The 18,876-nt window shown below is 41.7% G+C and overlaps 1 protein-coding gene across 1 annotated transcript; it reads right to left on the minus strand.

The window, feature by feature from the left end:
• Positions 1 to 702: 702 nt before the first annotated feature.
• Positions 703 to 18,840, minus strand: LOC124147050 (probable UDP-sugar transporter protein SLC35A4). The gene is made up of 10 exons (XM_046517654.2): positions 18,711 to 18,840; positions 18,105 to 18,199; positions 11,657 to 11,762; positions 11,381 to 11,545; positions 10,396 to 10,454; positions 6,964 to 7,026; positions 5,979 to 6,123; positions 5,005 to 5,104; positions 1,775 to 1,836; positions 703 to 1,072 (listed from the first exon to the last, which is right to left on the minus strand). The coding sequence occupies exons 1-10, from the start codon at positions 18,756 to 18,758 to the stop codon at positions 884 to 886; spliced, it is 1,032 nt and encodes a 343-aa protein (XP_046373610.1). The 5' UTR covers positions 18,759 to 18,840; the 3' UTR covers positions 703 to 883.
• Positions 18,841 to 18,876: the final 36 nt, after the last annotated feature.

The following is an 18,876-nucleotide window of genomic DNA, read 5'->3' on the forward strand; positions in this document are numbered from 1 at the left end:
CCCTTAATGCCGAGCGCCAGACAGGGTAACAACAAGTACCATCTTTTAACGTCTTTTGGTATGACGCGGCCGGGGATCGAACCCCGGACCTTCCGCTCTCCGGGCGGACGCTCTACCACTAGACCACGGAGACTACCACAACGAGATCAAAGAAGGTATTAAAAAAGCTTTTTATAATCTCGTGTCTGAAGCGTTTTCTCACTTAATTTGGGATTATTAATAAAGTACTTTACTGATGGATTGGTCAGGAAGGTTCAGTTTGTTGTAACAGTGTCACAATTAAAAGTCAACAGCTTTTATGGGGTTTTTTTCACGTCCACGCAAGCTGTCAGTATCTAATTGTTTGAATTACTCCTTTTCCGCGTTTCTCCTTTCTGCATGTGTGTTGCTGTTGATGATAAAAACGACGAATTTCTTACTATGGGGTCTTTAAGTAGAGGGGAATGTCCGAGTAACTCTCCATTCCTTAACATAATGGAGCAGAGGCCCCGCAGGGGCCGAGGCCCATTATCTTTAAGGAATGGAGAGTTACGCGGATATTCCCCTACTTAAAACTCATCCCTACTTTTACACTTTGACAAAATATTCTGTAGTTGAAAATATGTGAAAAATTCAAATACTGCTTCAAGATAATGTACACTTGACAAGCAACTCTCCATTCCTGAAAAAAAATGGAGCGTTCAAACAATAGAATGACGTCACAGATGTGTTTTAATTAATGAAAGAAACGTAGTCAAAACACTGTCACGTCCTACCCAGGACATCACACCTCACATGCTAAGGTCAGTGGGCACCTTCGCATATACACATATCACAGAAAACAGAGATAATCTTTAGACAACTTCCTCACTCACCCTTCTATGACATCGTTGATTATCCACAATCATCTATGATACATGTACAGGGCCACTATGACCAAGATAAATGCCAGGACATAATACATGTTGAGGGCCAACTGGAAGATGGCGACAGAGAGTAGAGTCGTCACCAACATGGCGCTGGAGATGATGAAGAGACGTGTGATGTTGCTGCCGTGCTTCATGATGGCCGACATTATCAGCCCGTTGAAGGCCTGTGGAGAGATACAGTATTATAGGTGTTCAGCAACCCATGCTTGCAGTAAAAGGTGACTATGCTTGTCGCAAAAGGCGACTAACGGGATCGGTTGGTAAGGCTCGCTGACTTGGTTGATGCATGTCATCGTATCCCAATCGCATATTTCGATGCTCATGATATCAATCACTGGGCTGTCTGGTCCAGACTCGATTTGTTACAAATCGTCGTCATATAGCTGGAATATTGTTGAGTGCGGCGTTCAACAAACGAACAAATCATACCGGTTTTGAATAAACAATGCTCAAATAAACAATGGGACTCAAGTACTAGAATGTGTACTTTACCAAGTGTTATCCCAACTAAAACATATGTTACATTTGACCACTTTACTAAAAGGCATTGTCTATTCATAATTTTTGTGACTTGGGGACCGTGTCTATTTACACCTATAAGAGGGGTACACAAAGTACGTGATCTAAACTACCAGTTGTTGGACTTTCAGTATGTGGAAACCACGGGGGCGGAGTGGGTTAGGTCGCTGACTTTTGGGGGGCTGGCGATTAGGTGCCTTACTCTGTAGTAAGTGTAAGTACTCTTCGAAGTAATTTGTAATTTACTAGGAAAGTTTTATCCCACATATAACATATGTGTCATACCAGTTCTATAGGGAATACAGCAGGTTCCACGAGAAGGAAGAGTGACATAGTAACAACCTTACCAGAGAAACTACCAAAGCCCATGTTTTGAGTGTGAAACCCTCGAATAAATCCATACGTCTATCTGCAATACAAACAAAACGTGTCGAATCTTCAAATTCCCGAACGAACACCAATATATTTATCGTGACCCTCAATCTTGATAGGGTTCCCTTTATCAAAAATGTCATTGTACGTAATAAAATATCAATTTAATGTTTCTTAAGTTGGCTTAAAAATGTATGAAAACGCATACCTAGTGGGAGTGAATGAAGAGTAGGAAGTGTCCTGGACCTACCTCGATCGTATTCACAAGCATGTGACCTCTCTCAACCAATCAGAACACTGATTAGATGGCTTTAAAATTACAAACATGGTATTGGCAGAGTCATATTTAACACAAGTAAATGGTTAAAAATCTCCTTGTTTGGTCATGTCCGAATGCAATCATCAGGACATTTGACATCTTTAATAAACAATATATCACGTCAATGGCCGCCATCATAGTTGACGGTCAACTAAGAGAAGTGATATTTACCAGACAATCAGTTTCTTTTATCAATTGGTATTGTTCTTATGTTATAGGAAGTGTTCGAATAAATGATACACGATGAACAAACTGGATTCTAAATATTAAGCATAGGTACACTACACGAAAAAAAGCCAAAAACAATATCCCAATATTCCAAATCATTTGATAATATTTACACGTGTGTCTAATTTGGGAATGCATGGGAAAATAATAGAAATCCACACATTTGCATCAATACTGTTTCGATGTGGTTCTCAAGTTGAAAGGCAAAGGTTAATCCAGAAAGGGGATCAAGAAAGATAAAGAAAGCCGCACGTACAGAACTAAATAGTGAAATCAGTAAATAACCACTCAAGATCAAGAAAGCCGCACGTACAGAACTTAATAGTTAAATCATTTTAACAACCACTCAAGATCAAGAAAGACGCACGAACAGAACTAAATAGTGAAATCAGTAAACAACCACTCAAGGTCAAGAAAGCCGCACGTACAGAACTAAATAGTGAAATCAGTAAACAACCACTCAAGATCGAGAAAGCCGCACATACAGAACTAAATAGTGAAACCAGTAAACAACCACTCCAGATCAAGAAAGCCACACGCACAGAACTAAATAGTGAAATCAGTAAAATGCCGCGATATAACTGGAATACTGTTAAAAGCGGCGTTAAACCCAACTCACTCACCCACTCACTCCAGGAAAGCGCGCATTAATATTTATTACGTCACAGGGAAGGGATGTGTCAGTCGGACAGTGACAGAAGTCAATATATACTGAGTCAAATTAAAAATTTCCATATATGATATACAACGGTCAAATGTATCAGAGAAGGTAATTTTGAATCATTAATGTCCAAAGAAGGATTTTAATTAACGGTGGTAACCATAATTTGTTCGAAGCACCTACGGTATTCGGTAATAACATTAACGGTTTAAATCAAGTCCCAAGCACGAGAATCTGAGAACACAAGTTCAGTAGCGTGTATGGCCACCATGTGCGTTGACAACTGCCACACAACGCCTCCGCATGGACCTTGTGATGCTTGTGAACACATGATTGGGATGACGACGCCATTATTGCTGCAAAATGGTGCCAAGATCTTGCAAATTCTGTGGTTGGTTCTGGAGAGTGCGCAGACTTCTGCCAAGAGCATCCCAGACGTGTTCCATGGGATTGAGGTCGGGAGACCTTTACGGCCAGTCAATGACGTTGACTCCCGCATTCTGAAGGAAATTCCTTGTCAAAATTGCTGTGTGGGGTCTGCTATTGTCGTGTTGGAAGATTAAATCGGGTCCATGTGCTGCCATAAAAGGCAGAAGCTCTGGTGCCAGTACCTGGTCGCGGTGGGCAGCAGCGTTGAGGTTGCCACGGATGACAAGAAGCCTGGAACGTGCATTGCCACAGAAAGCACCCCACACCATGACACTTCCGCCTCGAAATCTGTCAACTTCCTGTACACAACACTGGGCGTAACGTGCATGACGGCGCCTACACACCCTCGCCCTACCATCAGCAAATCGAAGATTAAATCGGGATTCATCACTGAAGACAACTTGATTCCAATCGTAAGTGTCGCTGTGCCCACAATTGACGTTGACGTCTGTTTAATTGAGTCAAAATCGGCCCGCAGTATGGCCGTCGTGCTTGAAGGTGAGCAGTTCTCAGACGGTTTCGAACAGTTTGCGCACTCAGTCTACCCCTAAACAGTTCATTTCTGGTTGATGTAGCCGTCAAAAATCGGTTACGGAGGTGACGTAAGACAATCTGACGATCCTCTGCATGTGACGTCACACGTGGTCGACCTGGCCGAGGGCGATCAGCGGTGGTACCCGTTTGCTGTAGACGCGTCTGTAAATCATAAACAGTCCGTCGACTACAACCTATCGTCCTTGCGACTTCAGCTACGGACGTTCCCGTCTGCAACATGCCGATGGCACGTTCACGTTGCACATTTGAAAGGCGTGGCGTGACAAATGGCCATAAAGACTTTTGTTTGCTTGCGTTTTTCTTTTTTTGTTAATGACTGCTAACAAGTATGGCTGAAAACACGTGCGGTATTATGGCCACGTGACCAGTTGCACGTGAAAAACCACTTTTGCCACCATAGTGCTGTGCACATGATTTTGATCGTTTCACCTGCACAAAAACGGGTGTTATCTGAAGACAATACGTGGCCAATACTGTTTAAATACACAATAAGGGCCCACAATGATAACTGGTCAAAATGTTAAAATTTTAGGATTGTGAAGTTTTTAATTTCGTTCAGTATACATCAACCGGCAAAATAACAACAGCAGGTAGATTATCCATTGATGTAGTTAGCGTAGTGACACACTGTGGTAATTAGGTCATGTTTGACAAGTAAGTGAGTGACTGAGTGAGTGAGTTTGGTTTAACGCCACTTTTAACAGAATCCAGTTCGCGGCGTGTCAGCGTATTGTGGGAGGAAAGCCCGAAGTGATGCAGGTCTCAGACGTTTACCACTTCCGCGAAACCCACGAGCACAGGTATGGTGCTGACAAACCTAGAAACATAGTCGGGGCGAACCAGGATTCCAACCATAGGTCGACAATCAATCGAACTCTCGAGCAGCGGATCTTTGCAAGGCCAAATTGCAAGTTTTTAATTATACTACTCTGTTTTGTTTTCTTTCGTATTTCACTCATTGTTTCCGTATATCTCGGAGGTTGTACTTTATTCAATCTGGTAGATAACAATACCTTCTCCCTGGCCACTCCATGCCTCCTGCAGGGCCCACGCTCCACCGTTGAGGACAATACCGAATGTGTACATCAGAGTGTTTTGAACGTGGAGGGAGGTCTAGAAAACACATTCGGGTAAAATGTTCATGCCATTACATACGTTATAATAGGTTAACACGAATATATCAAATTTTTGGTTTAATCGACACAGTTGTGGAACAGTGAAACGAATTAAATCTAGTGCCATACCCAGTGAAATTTTCAAATGTTCCGGGTTAGCTAATTTTACCTGCCATGGTAAAGGTCAGAGATATTCGTCAGCCTAATCCAGGGAAGCAATATCTTTTAAACATCTTTGACAACACTGTGTTCAGTATGCTGCACCCGCGACTGCGGGCTGATACACAAGTTTGTACTTGGAATACACACTAACAGACTCGACTTTTGTACTCATGTATTACTGTGTCCAGTACAACAATCATTCCATTCGACGGTCTTAGAGAATGTTTTAAGATTTCGAAGACAAGCACATTTGCGCAATGAAAGTCTGTTAAATCGCGGCATGTCAGCTTAATGTGGGAGCAAAGCCCGAAGGGATGCAGGTCTAAGACGTTTACCACTTCGGTGAAACCCACAAGCATGGGTATGGTGCTGACAAAGCAAGAAACATTTCGGGGCGAAACGGGATTCCCACCCAAAATCATAGGTCTCTGGCGTGCCCAGGGGACGCAACTCTGCACAGCGAATCACGGCGCCTTAGACGACTGGGCCACCCGTGCCCCCCGTGGCTGACAAGTGCGCCAAGAGCGAACATTCAGGGATTGTTAAACATAGCTATCAACAGTGAACACGTCCTCTAAGGTTGACTCATGTGGATGAAATTCAATACCAGGTGACTTTAAGGATACTATAATCTTATTATAGATTTATTCCAGGTTTTAAGCTTTCGAAGATGAGCACATTTGCGCAATGAAATTAAGTCAGCACCTTACCTGATAGTGTTTCTTTAATATGTATTCGGTGTAGACCCCGGCGAAGCCTGATATACAACAGTAGGTGCACAACATGATCAGACCGGACACAGTCAGGTGCATCTCCCCGGACCGCACAGCCCCCTCGGTCTGCATACCACCATAGCTGAACAGAGAGATGTCACATTGATCCTCTCTCCACGCACACACACACACACACACACACACACACACACACACACACACACACACACACACACACACACACAACGCACGCACGCACGCACACACACACAAACAGTCACTCACTCACTCTCTCTCTCTCTCACTCACTCACTCACACACACACACACACACAGACGTCGACCAAATTTGGAAATGTCCTCCACATGTCTACCACAAAACTTTTTGAAAGCTTTACTGAGGTCTTTTACGTTAATAAAGTGACAAAACCCTTTCCATACCCAATAGCAACTTCAGACAAACGCAGAGTCGATTATACGATTCACACACGAATAGCATGACCATGCGTTTATGAATCACTGTCAAATAGAGATGGCACCAGATGGTCGCGAACACGTGAGCGTATCCTGCCCCATCGGTGGCACCCGTCTCAAAAACATCGGGATACCTTACAGTAGTTAATAAAACGAATTCGGTGACAACGTGCGAGAGAAAGACTACATGCAGCATGCAGACAACTGAAGTCATGACATGTGAGACCGAACACCTTCTTATCAGCTAGCCTGGTGGCTCAGTGGGTTACAGTACTAAACATGATAGAAGGTAGAAGGTTCGATTCACGTCAGGGAATTTTCATGTTAATAAATTGTGACCTTTAACATTAGCCGCATATTGAAACCTAGGTCTTCTAATTCAAATGTAAAACCTCCAAGCAGGTCTTGCACTTAAAATGTACCTCCCCCCTCCACCCCGATAGTTGTAGCTCAAAAATACCTTGAATGCTGATTCTAACATAGGAAAGGCGTTGTGGAAGAAGACCTACCTGTCCAGTATGCCAGAGATGCTGAGAAGGCCAATTGATATCCACTGCACAACGGTCGGCTTGCTGCAGCAACAAGGCAACAGATGTCCAACCTCAACATCAGGATACAGTGAGAACTCTTGCCCAATATTACATGCGGTACGACAATACATAATCCGGGCCATGCCAGTCAGTATCTTGCTCGCCGATATCACTCAAGTGCGTTGTCAGTCCAGTCCGTGTTTTTCAGTCACGGATGTATTATTTCAACTGATCACGTGATCAGTATACAGTAAAGTACGGTTATAACGAACTCAAAGGGACTACTAATTTTAGTTCGTTATAACCGTAGTTCGTGATAAGCATATATACAGCATAACTAAAGCAAATAGTCTGGACCCAAAAAGTAAGTTCGTTATATCCGTCAGTTCGCTATAAGCGTGTTCGTTATAACCGTAGTTTACTGTATTATGTATTGAGACAAGACTTCTCCATGCCATAGTATTATGCATCACTTGGGAACATATGTCAACTTTCTGACTAAAGTTAGCATTTAGTCCAATGAATTAATATTCTTATTCATGTAATGTAATAACTGACACGAGTGCAACTCAAAACAGAACGCTCTTTGATAATTATTTCTCAGTTAATTCCATGTGTGAAAAATGATCAATCTGAAGCACTCGTAAAGTCGACAGCAACAACACAATCTCCTGGGCACATGTTTGTTTGTTGTTTAACGCTGCACTCAGCAATATTCCAGCTATATGACGGCGGTCTGTAAAAAATTGAGTCTGGACCAGACAGTCCAGTGATTGACATCATGAGCATCGAGCATCTCAATTGGGATACGATGACATGCATCAACAAGTCAGCGAGCCTGACCACCCGATCCCGTTAGTCGCCTCTTACGACAAGCATAGTCGCCTTTTACTGCAAGCATGGGTTACTGAAGAACTGCTCTACCCCTGATCTTCACGGGTCCCTGGCCATATGACATCATATCTACAACTGGTCGTAATTATAGTAATAATAAAATAGGAAGAATTCTCGTAAATGGGCTAACTTCCACTCAACAAAGCACGCCCAAAGCGCTAACAACACACATGTATATGTACGCTAGAGTTAAGAGAGAGTTTTGAAGTCTTGACTTGAAAATATCAATTGAGGGCATTTGAAAGAACATTCAATTTCTGTGCAGCAGGGTTTTTTTCAAAACATCAGGCACAAAAGGATTTAAGTTTACATGTGGAAATTTGTCACAAGACCACAAGTTACAAGATGGCTAGTACACAGGTACAAGATCCATGATCAAAGATGGAATGTTCCATTTACACTCTTCTTAGGGTAGGCAACGTGAAGTCAATTATCAGTTGTCCATCTTCCCGAGGCAAGGGAGTTTACTGACTTTAAAAGTCCAGTTTCCGGCCTTGCCGAGGCTGGAATTTCGAAGTTATGTTTTTTGCTGGACTAAGGAGTCTATGCATTGTCCAATCAAAATGCTGCCATTTTGTTTGAAGCAATTGCAAGTAATATGGTAGTTGTATATGATTGGTCAATAGGAGAGACATAGAAGGGACACAACTCGCTATAGCCACTAGTGGCGCTACGATCTAGCCAAAAAATTCCTGCCTATTTTGGCCAGGACGGAAGCTGCATTTTTATTGTCAGTTTCCCTTGCCTCGGAAGAGGTCAGATGTCAAGCGATATTTGTATGTAAGGATGACTAAAACAACGAGTATGTTAAAATGGGATCGTACAAAAACGTATACTGATGCTGCAACAGCCAGCTAATCTGGTAATCTTACATCGCATGATGACAATTTGTAGTCATATAATTTAAAACATTCCATGATGCATGGTGTCCTAAAAGTATTTATTCTATGGAAGTTTACGTTAGATCCAGGAATCATAAAATATACTGAGAGGCAATGAAAACGCAATCCAATTTTCAAACGTGAATTTTATTAACATAAGAAAATTTCAAAGCTTCTATTAAGTATATTAGCAAAGACTGATGACGATAGAGAAATTCTGCATAAAGCAGTGTCCAATATCATCAGTTCCAACCCCATTTACAGAAGAGAGATTGAACAGACCCTCAGTATCTGGTGTGTCCACCTTGAGCACGAACACAAGCTTGCAAACGCCTTGGCATGGAATCACATAAACGACGGATGAAATGAGCCGGGATTACGTTCCAGTGATACTGCAATGCCTGAGTGAGCAACATTGCGGGGCGGAATCTGTTGTCGTCTCACACGCCTACTAAGTTCGTCCCACAGGTGCTCAATTGGGTTCATGTCTGGTGACCTTGAGGGCCGCTGCATGACCTCCAAGTTGTTTCTCTGAAGAAAATTCCGTGTCAGGATGGCAGTATGAGGCCGAGCATTGTCATGCTGAAACACTGGCCGGTTTCCACCATGCTGTCTTAAGAGAGGAAGAAGAACTGGCTGTAGAACAGTATCCACGTAACGTCGTGCCGTCAAGTTACCTTGCACAATAACAAGCTGTGATTTAAACACAGCATTTATGGCTCCCCAAACCATTAATCCTCCACCACCAAAGCGATCTCGTTCACTAACACAAGGTCGCACATAATGTTCACCTTGACGTCGGTACACACGGAGCCGTCCATCTGGGAAGGAGACGTTAAAGCGAGACTCATCAGAGAAAACAACATTCCTCCAACCGACGTTTCCCAGAAAACCACCTGCTGCAGCCCATCGTTGTCGTTGAAGTCTGTGATTATGCTTTAAGATCTGACCTTGGTACGGTCGACGTGACCGTATCCCTGCTGCAGCAAGACGTCGACGCACAGTTCGATTGCTGATGGATCTTCCTCTGCTTCCGATAGTGTTGTTTGCAGTCTGTACAGCTGTCTCAAATCGACGTCGGCGGTGTTGCATGACAATATAGCGATCCTGACATCCTGTTGTCACCCGTTGAACGCCTGGGCGTGGCCGATCCTCCACCCTGCCTGTGACGACTGACAGTTGATGGATGGACATTAAAGTGTTGTGCAACGTCAGTCTGTGGAGTGTCAGCTCGCAGCATTCCAATGGCCTGGTGTCGCTGATCTTGGGTTAACCGTGGCATGGTGCATATGGACACCAGTTTCAAATCATGATGTGATTTTATAGGGGAGCAATGTGTACTGTTTGCATGCAATTCAAAATTCATGTCGTGCACGTGCATTTCAGGACTGCAAGCTGAAGATGTATTTGGGCGTTTTTATCATTGTGGTGTGCACACAACCAAACATGTCTGTACACACGACGACAGAAGACAATTATCACGCTAAGTAACATTTTTCAATAACTAATCACTTTGTTTTCACCTCTGTTACTATTCTATGATAAAAAATGCTGATTGCGTTTTCATTGCCTCTCAGTATATGTAACTCCGAAATTCTGAGATTTAAACAACGATTATGATCCAAGTCTGACTCACCGTTGAATGATAATCCTGTACAGGACCGCCGTTGTGGCAACCTTCATGTTGCCCAAAATCTACGAAATATATGAAAGGTCAATGCCAGAGAATGACCAGTCTCGATTATCCGACGAAACAGTTTCCATTGGGCGTAAAGGGCAAAAAGCGGTGAAAATTATATGTATGGATCACAGAAAATCAGTAAGGACACCCGATGCTTACGAAAAGGATAAGCATGTCCTTCACTACCAGTACCCTGCCGGGCAAAAGAGTATAAGTTTGAAAATTGGATTTGAACAAAATTTACAAACGTTCACAAAACGTTTCTGGGTTGAGTGAGTATGGTTTAACGCCGCTTTTAGCAATATTCCAGCAATAACACGGCGGGTGACACCAGAATTGGGCTTCCCACATTGTACCCATGTCGGGAATCGAAACCGGGTCTTTGGCGTGACGAGCGAACGCTTCCATCACTAGGCTACCCGATTGAATCCTTAAAACGTCGCTAAAACACAATTTTGATACCCGTATCAAACACATCACCATCGAATAACCATTTTAGCCACCATCAAACATTGGTGTATACTTTCTTTTGTCCGGTTTTAATCTCTCTCTTTTTAAAAACGAGTACCATCAGAGCAGGAGATTGGATATTGACACATTACTACCACGTGCACATTTGTTTAGACAGTGAGTGAGTGAATATGTTTGGTTAAGTGCCGCTTTGAACAATATTTCAGTTATGTCACGGCGTGACAGCTGGATGTGGAAACCGGAATTGACGTTAGACGTTACCATTTTGATGAAACCTATGACCACTTGTGTGGTGCAGACAAACCAATATATATAAGCACGACGAATCTGGAATTTGAACCCACATTCAGTTTTCTGGCACGCCTAAAAGCGACCACTGGGCTACCTAGCCGACACAGAAATATATGTAACGTCAATCGGTGGGTATGACAAAGATCGACCCCAGGCTATTGTTTTCAGCCAGCATTACCTGGTAGGTGGTGGGGTCCATCTGCACCTGCATGTAAACGCTGAGGTTGTTGTTGATGCAGTACAGCACGGCTGGAACCATTAACAGCAGACAGTTGGACAGTGACGGCATGGTCATGTCACCTCTCCGCAGTTCCGGCAACAACATTGCTATCGACAAGACAATCTGCAACACAAACAATACATCAATTTAATCACAATCTGTCAATGAATGTTCTGCTCTGAGAAAGAGATTTCAAATGCAAAATAATAAAACAGGTTCTACAACGAAACAAACCTTGAGGACTTCTGTACAGAGGATGACTGACGATGACCTGAACGGCAGTTTCCCCTCCACCAGACACAGGTGCGCCAGGATGGTGAATGAGCTGTAGATGAACACCCTGGAAACAAAAATTGTATCTATGTTTTATATATACTAAACCGCAAAAGAAACGTCGCCCCAAGTAACATTGCATGAAAAGTTGTTATTTAAATATTTGGGTAATTTTTGCCAAATATTCTCAAATTTAACATTACCTTGTCCGGAAAAATGAATTTTGATGATAAAAAAACCAAAGCAGATGACAATAAAACCGATCGCCCAAACGCATTACGGCAACGGCCATGGTAACCTGATGCACGTGAGTTCCGTGCAAATTGCAATGCAATGCGTTCCCCCATTTCTTGCCCTATAAAAATCCACCCAGACTGGATAACATTCATTCGTTATTGAATTGCTACCACATGCCAAGATTGACAAGAAATCAGCGACACCAATCCCTTGGACGATTGCAAGCTGGACAAACCGCCCGGCAAGTAGCCAATGCATTTCATGTCCACGTAAGGACCATATACAGGCTCCAGCAACGGTAACAGACCACCAACACTACAGATGACCGACCACGTAGTGGAAGACCAAGGGTCACCACCCGATGTCAGGATCATTACTACCGCGGAAACTGCTCGACAGACCATGGGGACACACCAGCGACACATTAGTGCGGACATCGTGCGTCGACGATTGACGAGCAGCCACCTCCACTGTTACAGGCCATACCGAGGGCCAATTCTGACACCACGTCATCGCCGGGGCCGTCTCTAGTGGGCAACACAGCACTAGCGTTGGTGCCATTAGCAGTGGAGAAGAGTCCTGTTCTCAGACGAGAGCCGTTTCTGTATCTCAACAGCAGAGGGCAGAGAGAGAGAGAGAGAAAGAGAGAGAGAGAGAGTCTGGCGACGCCGTGGGGAACGTTATTCGGATGCTTGTGTTGTTGAGAGACACTCGTGGGGTGGTCCGAGCATCATGGTCTGTGGTGGAATTGGTCTTGCACAGAGGGTCGGCCCTGTGGTCTTCCAGAACATCGGTCCAGGGAGGGGCAATGGTGTCACAGCACCTCGGTACATTCATCAAGTCTTGAGACCACACGCCATACACGCCTCATTTTGCACGTCGCCGCAACCACGAGTTTCAGCATGATAACGCCCGTGCCCACACTGCGAGAGCAGCAAGAGACTTCCTCCAGCAGAATGGCATCAGAACCATGCAGTGGCCTGCCCTCAGTCACGATTTATATCCCATTGAGCACTTGTGGGACGAGATTCAAAGACGGCTGAATGACAACTGCAGCTGAACTGCGTCTCGCGTTCCTCAGAGTGTGGGCTCAAGTGCCTATAGCCTTCATCAACCGCCTCATTCATTCCATGTATCGACGTTGCACGGCAGTCATCAATGCAAATGGTGAACACACGAGATACTGACTTGATGGCATTTTCTCAGAGACTAGTTGTGTTTTGCCTTTTCAACCTTGATGATTAGTTTTGCCAAGTTTCATCTTTTTAATATCTCTCAGAGTATGTTTACAGTGTATGGACAAATAATGTTTCTCATATATCTATCCTTGGTGACGTTTCTTTTGCGGTTCAGTATATATGTTAATTAAATAGATCTGAGGTACGATGGGGTAGTACCATACTGAGGTACGATGGGGTACTACCCTACTCAGGTACACGGTTTCGTGTCTAAATGCTTACAAAACAATTCGTACTACAGCGCTGTTAAACACACTGCCATACACATATTTATGTTTATTAATGTGTGGGAGGACATAGGCCCATGTACATTTCAGTTATATATAGTAACTTGAGGCAATGTAAATTGAAAACAATACTTAGGGTATAATATTAGGCCTTTGTACGTAATAATAGAGCTTAGCTACACATACTTAGCTACATTCTGAGTATACAGTCATTTTGGCTATTTAAGAGATTGCTAAAGGTATTAATACGTGGATTGTTATAGAATATTGCAGGAATATACTTTTGTCTTTATGATGCGTAAAACGGGCAGACAAACACAAAATGGACTTCGTCTTTAATACAACCATTGTGACACAGCCGACAAAAGCTTTGTGAATAAACAATATCCTCTCTTCTGCCCAGATTACACCGTATAGGCAATTCACTTAATCTCTACAGGCACAGCATACCTCTATGGTCTCTATTTATGAAAGCTGTAACGTAATATTCCATATACAATAATATCTTGACGTGTGAATAATACCTTAATTTACAAGACTCACAAATTTTCATCTGTTTTCTCTGTTTCTTACAATCCAACAAACGCTTTCTAAACAGCTGCAAGGCACAGTTAACATCACAAATATTCTGTCAATATTCGTGCCACACATAGCCAAATCCATAAATGTCGAGTGAATATTTAACATGAGTTGCCATAGGAATTCTACCACATTCATCCAGCTTCTTCATTAACAAATACCACTGTCGGGGATATCTTTCATCGTTCATTCTATATAATTACACCAGTATTTAACACACTTCATATAATCCACATGCAAACCATATCTTCCACATTCAGCCAATATTGCCGTACTTGATACATATTTACCAACTCCTAAAACAAATTTACAAAACTTAGCATTAAACGTTTCGACAATTTGACTAGCCTCGCAACCTCAGATCTCCGCACCGTAAAGAAGAATGGACTTTATCTTAATTTAAATAAAATGTTAACTGTGTGAAACTGCATTTTTTAATGTCAAACAAAGGCTTATTGGCTTTTATCTTGAGGGTATCAAAGCATTTAGTCCAACACTCCAAGACAATCTATTTGAAAACAGAACACCCAGATAACTATAGTATGAATCTGAAAGAGAATTATTTGATGTCATGACAGCACACTGAATCTTAGAGTATAGATCCTTCAAACCAACAATAAACGACCGTGTTTTCCTTTTTTCATTATTGAATACCACTAGAGTTTCCGTTAATCGAATCGAACGCTTTACGGAAATCAACAAACAAACAATAAAATCCTCCCCGACGTTTAGAGAGATATTTTTGTGCTAAACACTGTAATGTAAATATGTTATCAATTGTACTGCATCTGCTTCGAAATCCGGCCTGAGCTTCAGAAATTGTATCATAAACTTCCGTAAAGGTCTTGCATCTATCATTTAATATTGTTGTCATCTTTCCAAATACATCCATCAGCGTTATACCTCTATTATTATTAATATCATTTTATTTTCATATCATGCAGAGGAACTACAATACCATTTGCCAGCTCGTAAGGGAATACACACCAATGTATAATCCTATTACAAATTATAGTTAAGTATGTTATGATTGAAGTTCTGCAACATTTCACCATTTCAGGAAGAATTCCACCCGGTCCTGTCGATTTACCCAGTTTCAAGTTATGTATGCAAATGACAGTGCAAATAGGTTAGATATTACTAATTTAATAGCTTCAAGAATCATATTACAATTATAAACACTTGTGTGAAATAACGATTATTATTGTTTTGACATATTGTCATATATATTTGCAATGTGCATACATATTTCCACAACAAATAAGCATAAACAAATCTGAAGTTAAATCATTGGAGTAAAGCCTTACCGTCTACCACACATGGCTCACTGACGTCACACAATTAAAGTTCTATCTATAATGAAATCTCACAGCTTGCCCTGTCCGTCCTTAATGAAGGTGTCCATCACTTGTAATTAAGGATTGGTGATTGACGCCCCAAGCGCCAGGCCACCTGTCAAGCAGCGTAAGTCTCTGCTTTATTATAGATTACATAAGCATAACTCGTCAGTCAAGTATAGTCAATTTATTCAGGGTCATTTAAAGAAAGTGTATTATAGTCATGCATGTACTGTCCAATGAGAACGCAGCAGTTTATATTCTAACGATAGCCAGTGGTCACCGTACTTCTGCTGATGTAATTATTATCATAAATATAAATAGTTAGTTGTCACATTCGTGGTCGACGCTTACCCGTGTGCGGTAATGAGGGTTCTACATACAATAAGACTTATGTTCGATCCCAAATGATCAGTCTGTAACCTGATATTTATAATATATTTAGGATAAGTACGAGGCATAAGTAACGGCGCATTTTGCACAAACAAAGAAAAAACTTGAGTCAGAAGTGCTGAAATGTGAACATACATTTCCAATTTGATTAAAAAAACAGTAAGATGGTCATCAACGGATGGAAATTTCGATCGTAACGAGTCGATGTTCTTAGTTCAGGAGGTACAACAATGTTCAGTCAAAAAATCAATGTCATGCTTCAACATTGGAATGCCAGTGATTTGATAGTTGAAATGATGTTGAAATGTCGAATTTGAAATCAATATTAAACAATGTCATGCTTTAACTTGAAACGACTTTGACTTTCGGATTCGAAAGCTGTGATGACGTTCAATCAACATCAGTTGTCAATGTTGAAACAATTTCGTGCTTCAACATTGAAATGACATTGCATGCACTTGAAAATTGGATTGACCTTGACTTTTGGTTGGATTTGAAAATTGAAATGTCGACGTTAAATCAACAAAAGATATCAGTGTTGATTTGGTTGGGTATTGGTTGATTATTTGTTGCATTGATATATACAGCTATATATAGCACGATATGACATCGAAAGGCCAATGCTGCATCAATGTTGAAAACATTATCGAATGTCAACATATTTCCAATATCGAAAGGTCAATGTTGAATCAATGAACAATTTAAACATATTTTCAATATCGAAAGGCCAATGTTGAATCAATGAACAATTTAAACATGTTTTCAATATCGAAAGGCCAATGTTGAATCAATGAACAATTTAAACATATTTTCAATATCGAAAGGCCAATGTTGAATCAATGAACAATTTAAACATGTTTTCAATATCGAAAGGCCAATGTTGAATCAATGAACAATTTAAACATGTTTTCAATATCGAAAGGCCAATGTTGAATCAATGAACAATTTAAACATGTTTTCAATATCGAAAGGCCAATGTTGAATCAATGAACAATTTAAACATATTTTCAATATCGAAAGGCCAATGTTGAATCAATGAACAGTTTAAACATATTTTCAATATCGAAAGGCCAATGTTGAAACAATGAACAATTTAAACATGTTTTCAATATCGAAAGGCCAATGTTGAATCAATGAACAATTTAAACATGTTTTCAATATCGAAAGGCCAATGTTGAATCAATGAACAATTTAAACATGTTTTCAATATCGAAAGGCCAATGTTGAATCAATGAACAATTTAAACATATTTTCAATATCGAAAGGCCAATGTTGAATCAATGAACAATTTAAACATGTTTTCAATATCGAAAGGCCAATGTTGAATCAATGAACAATTTAAACATATTTTCAATATCGAAAGGCCAATGTTGAATCAATGAACAATTTAAACATATTTTCAATATCGAAAGGCCAATGTTGAAACAATGCTGATACAATTTCAACATTGAAACAACGTACCTGCTGGGAAGGGGCTTGCAACCTGGTTCTTTAGATCACGAACTTAGGGGTTACCTTTCACCTTGACGCTGAAGTCGCTTTATTGGCAGATAATGCAGTGAGCAAGTGGCATCACAGATGTATTGGTGTACGTTTTCACCTCTTGCAAACTGACCGCCTCCGTGGTCTTGTGGTAGAGCGTTTTAGAGCGACGTTAAAAGATTGTACTTGTTGTTACCCTGTCTGGCGCTCGGCATTAAGGGGCTTAAACAAGGACTGGTCGGCTCGGAGTCAGTATACTGTGTCTGAGTGGGGTATTCATGTTCAACTGCGGCATGGTATCTCAGTGAGCTAGCACTATAAATCGGCATTAGTCCGGACTAGTACAAGCAGCCACACACACACATACACGTGCATGCACGTCGCTATATAAGTGCAATAATCTTGGACGCGACGTTAAACCCAATTTCACCTCACCTCACCTCTTGCAAACTATTGCTCATTGTAACTTTCGCTTCGATGATTCTGGTTAACAGTTCAAGGTCGAGAATGACGATTTTAATTGTTTGTTAAACAAAAAGCTAAAGAGACATTCTTTAACATACTTAACCTTGAAAAGAGGCAAATTCTTCAAAACAAATTTGGGGTACGGGGGGCGAGTCGTCTGAGGCGCAGCAATTAGCTGTGCAGAGTTGCGTCCCTCTGGCACGCAAGAAACCTATGATTGTGGGTTCGAATCTCGGTTCGCCCCGATTATGTTTCTAGGTTGGTCAGCGCCATCCCGGTGCTCGTGGGTTTCACCAAAATGATACGCGTCTGAGACCTGCATCAATTCGGGCCCTTTTCCAACATTAAGCTGACAAGTCGTTATATAACTGGAATACTGTTAAAAGCGACGTTAAACTCAACTTACTCACTTAAAACAACCTCGTGTAAATGTAATGGTAAACATACTCACTCAGTTACTAATAGAATCTTCCATAGCATGGGCTTTAGCACATGTTTGGCACCACAGAAAGAGGCTTTGAATCCCGATTCTTCTATCTGCGACTCCTGATGTATATAAAACTTCACATGTAAAAAAAACCCGCCTCCGTGGTCTTGTGGTAGAGCGTCCGCCCGGAGAGCGGAAGGTCCAGGGTTCGATCCCGGGCCGCGTCATACAAAAAGACGTTAAAAGATTGTACTTGTTGTTACCCTGTCTGGCGCTCGGCATTAAGGGGCCAAAACAAGGACTGGTCGGCTCGGAGTCAGTATACTGTGTCTGAGTGGGGTATTCATGTTAAACTGCGGCATGGTATCTCAGTGAGCTAGCACTATAAATCGGCATCAGTCCGGACTAGTACAAGCAGCCACACACACACATACACGTGCATGCACGTCGCTATATAAGTGCAATAATCTTGGACGCGACGTTAAACCCAATTTCACCTCACCTCACCTCACATGTAAAATGCTGGCGTAAACGTACAATGACGTGGCATTCACAAACATGTGAGTTACACATATATACAAACGAAATTTATCAATTACAATGTGAAACATATAGATATATTTGTATAACCTGTTCAACTTGTGCCATTGTGTGACGATGGAGTCCTTTGTGATCCATTGATCCTGCTGATATCCACGCTATTATTATTCTTATCGACCATCAGACCCTACAACAGCGGAGACTGATTGTCTCAACCATCAGACTCCACAACAGTGCTGACACCTTGTCTCAACCA

The sequence above is a fragment of the Haliotis rufescens genome, unplaced genomic scaffold (assembly GCF_023055435.1).
Source record: "Haliotis rufescens isolate VD_foot unplaced genomic scaffold, xgHalRufe1.0.p SCAF_1, whole genome shotgun sequence".
In the NCBI taxonomy this organism is placed as follows: Eukaryota; Metazoa; Mollusca; class Gastropoda; order Lepetellida; family Haliotidae; genus Haliotis; species Haliotis rufescens.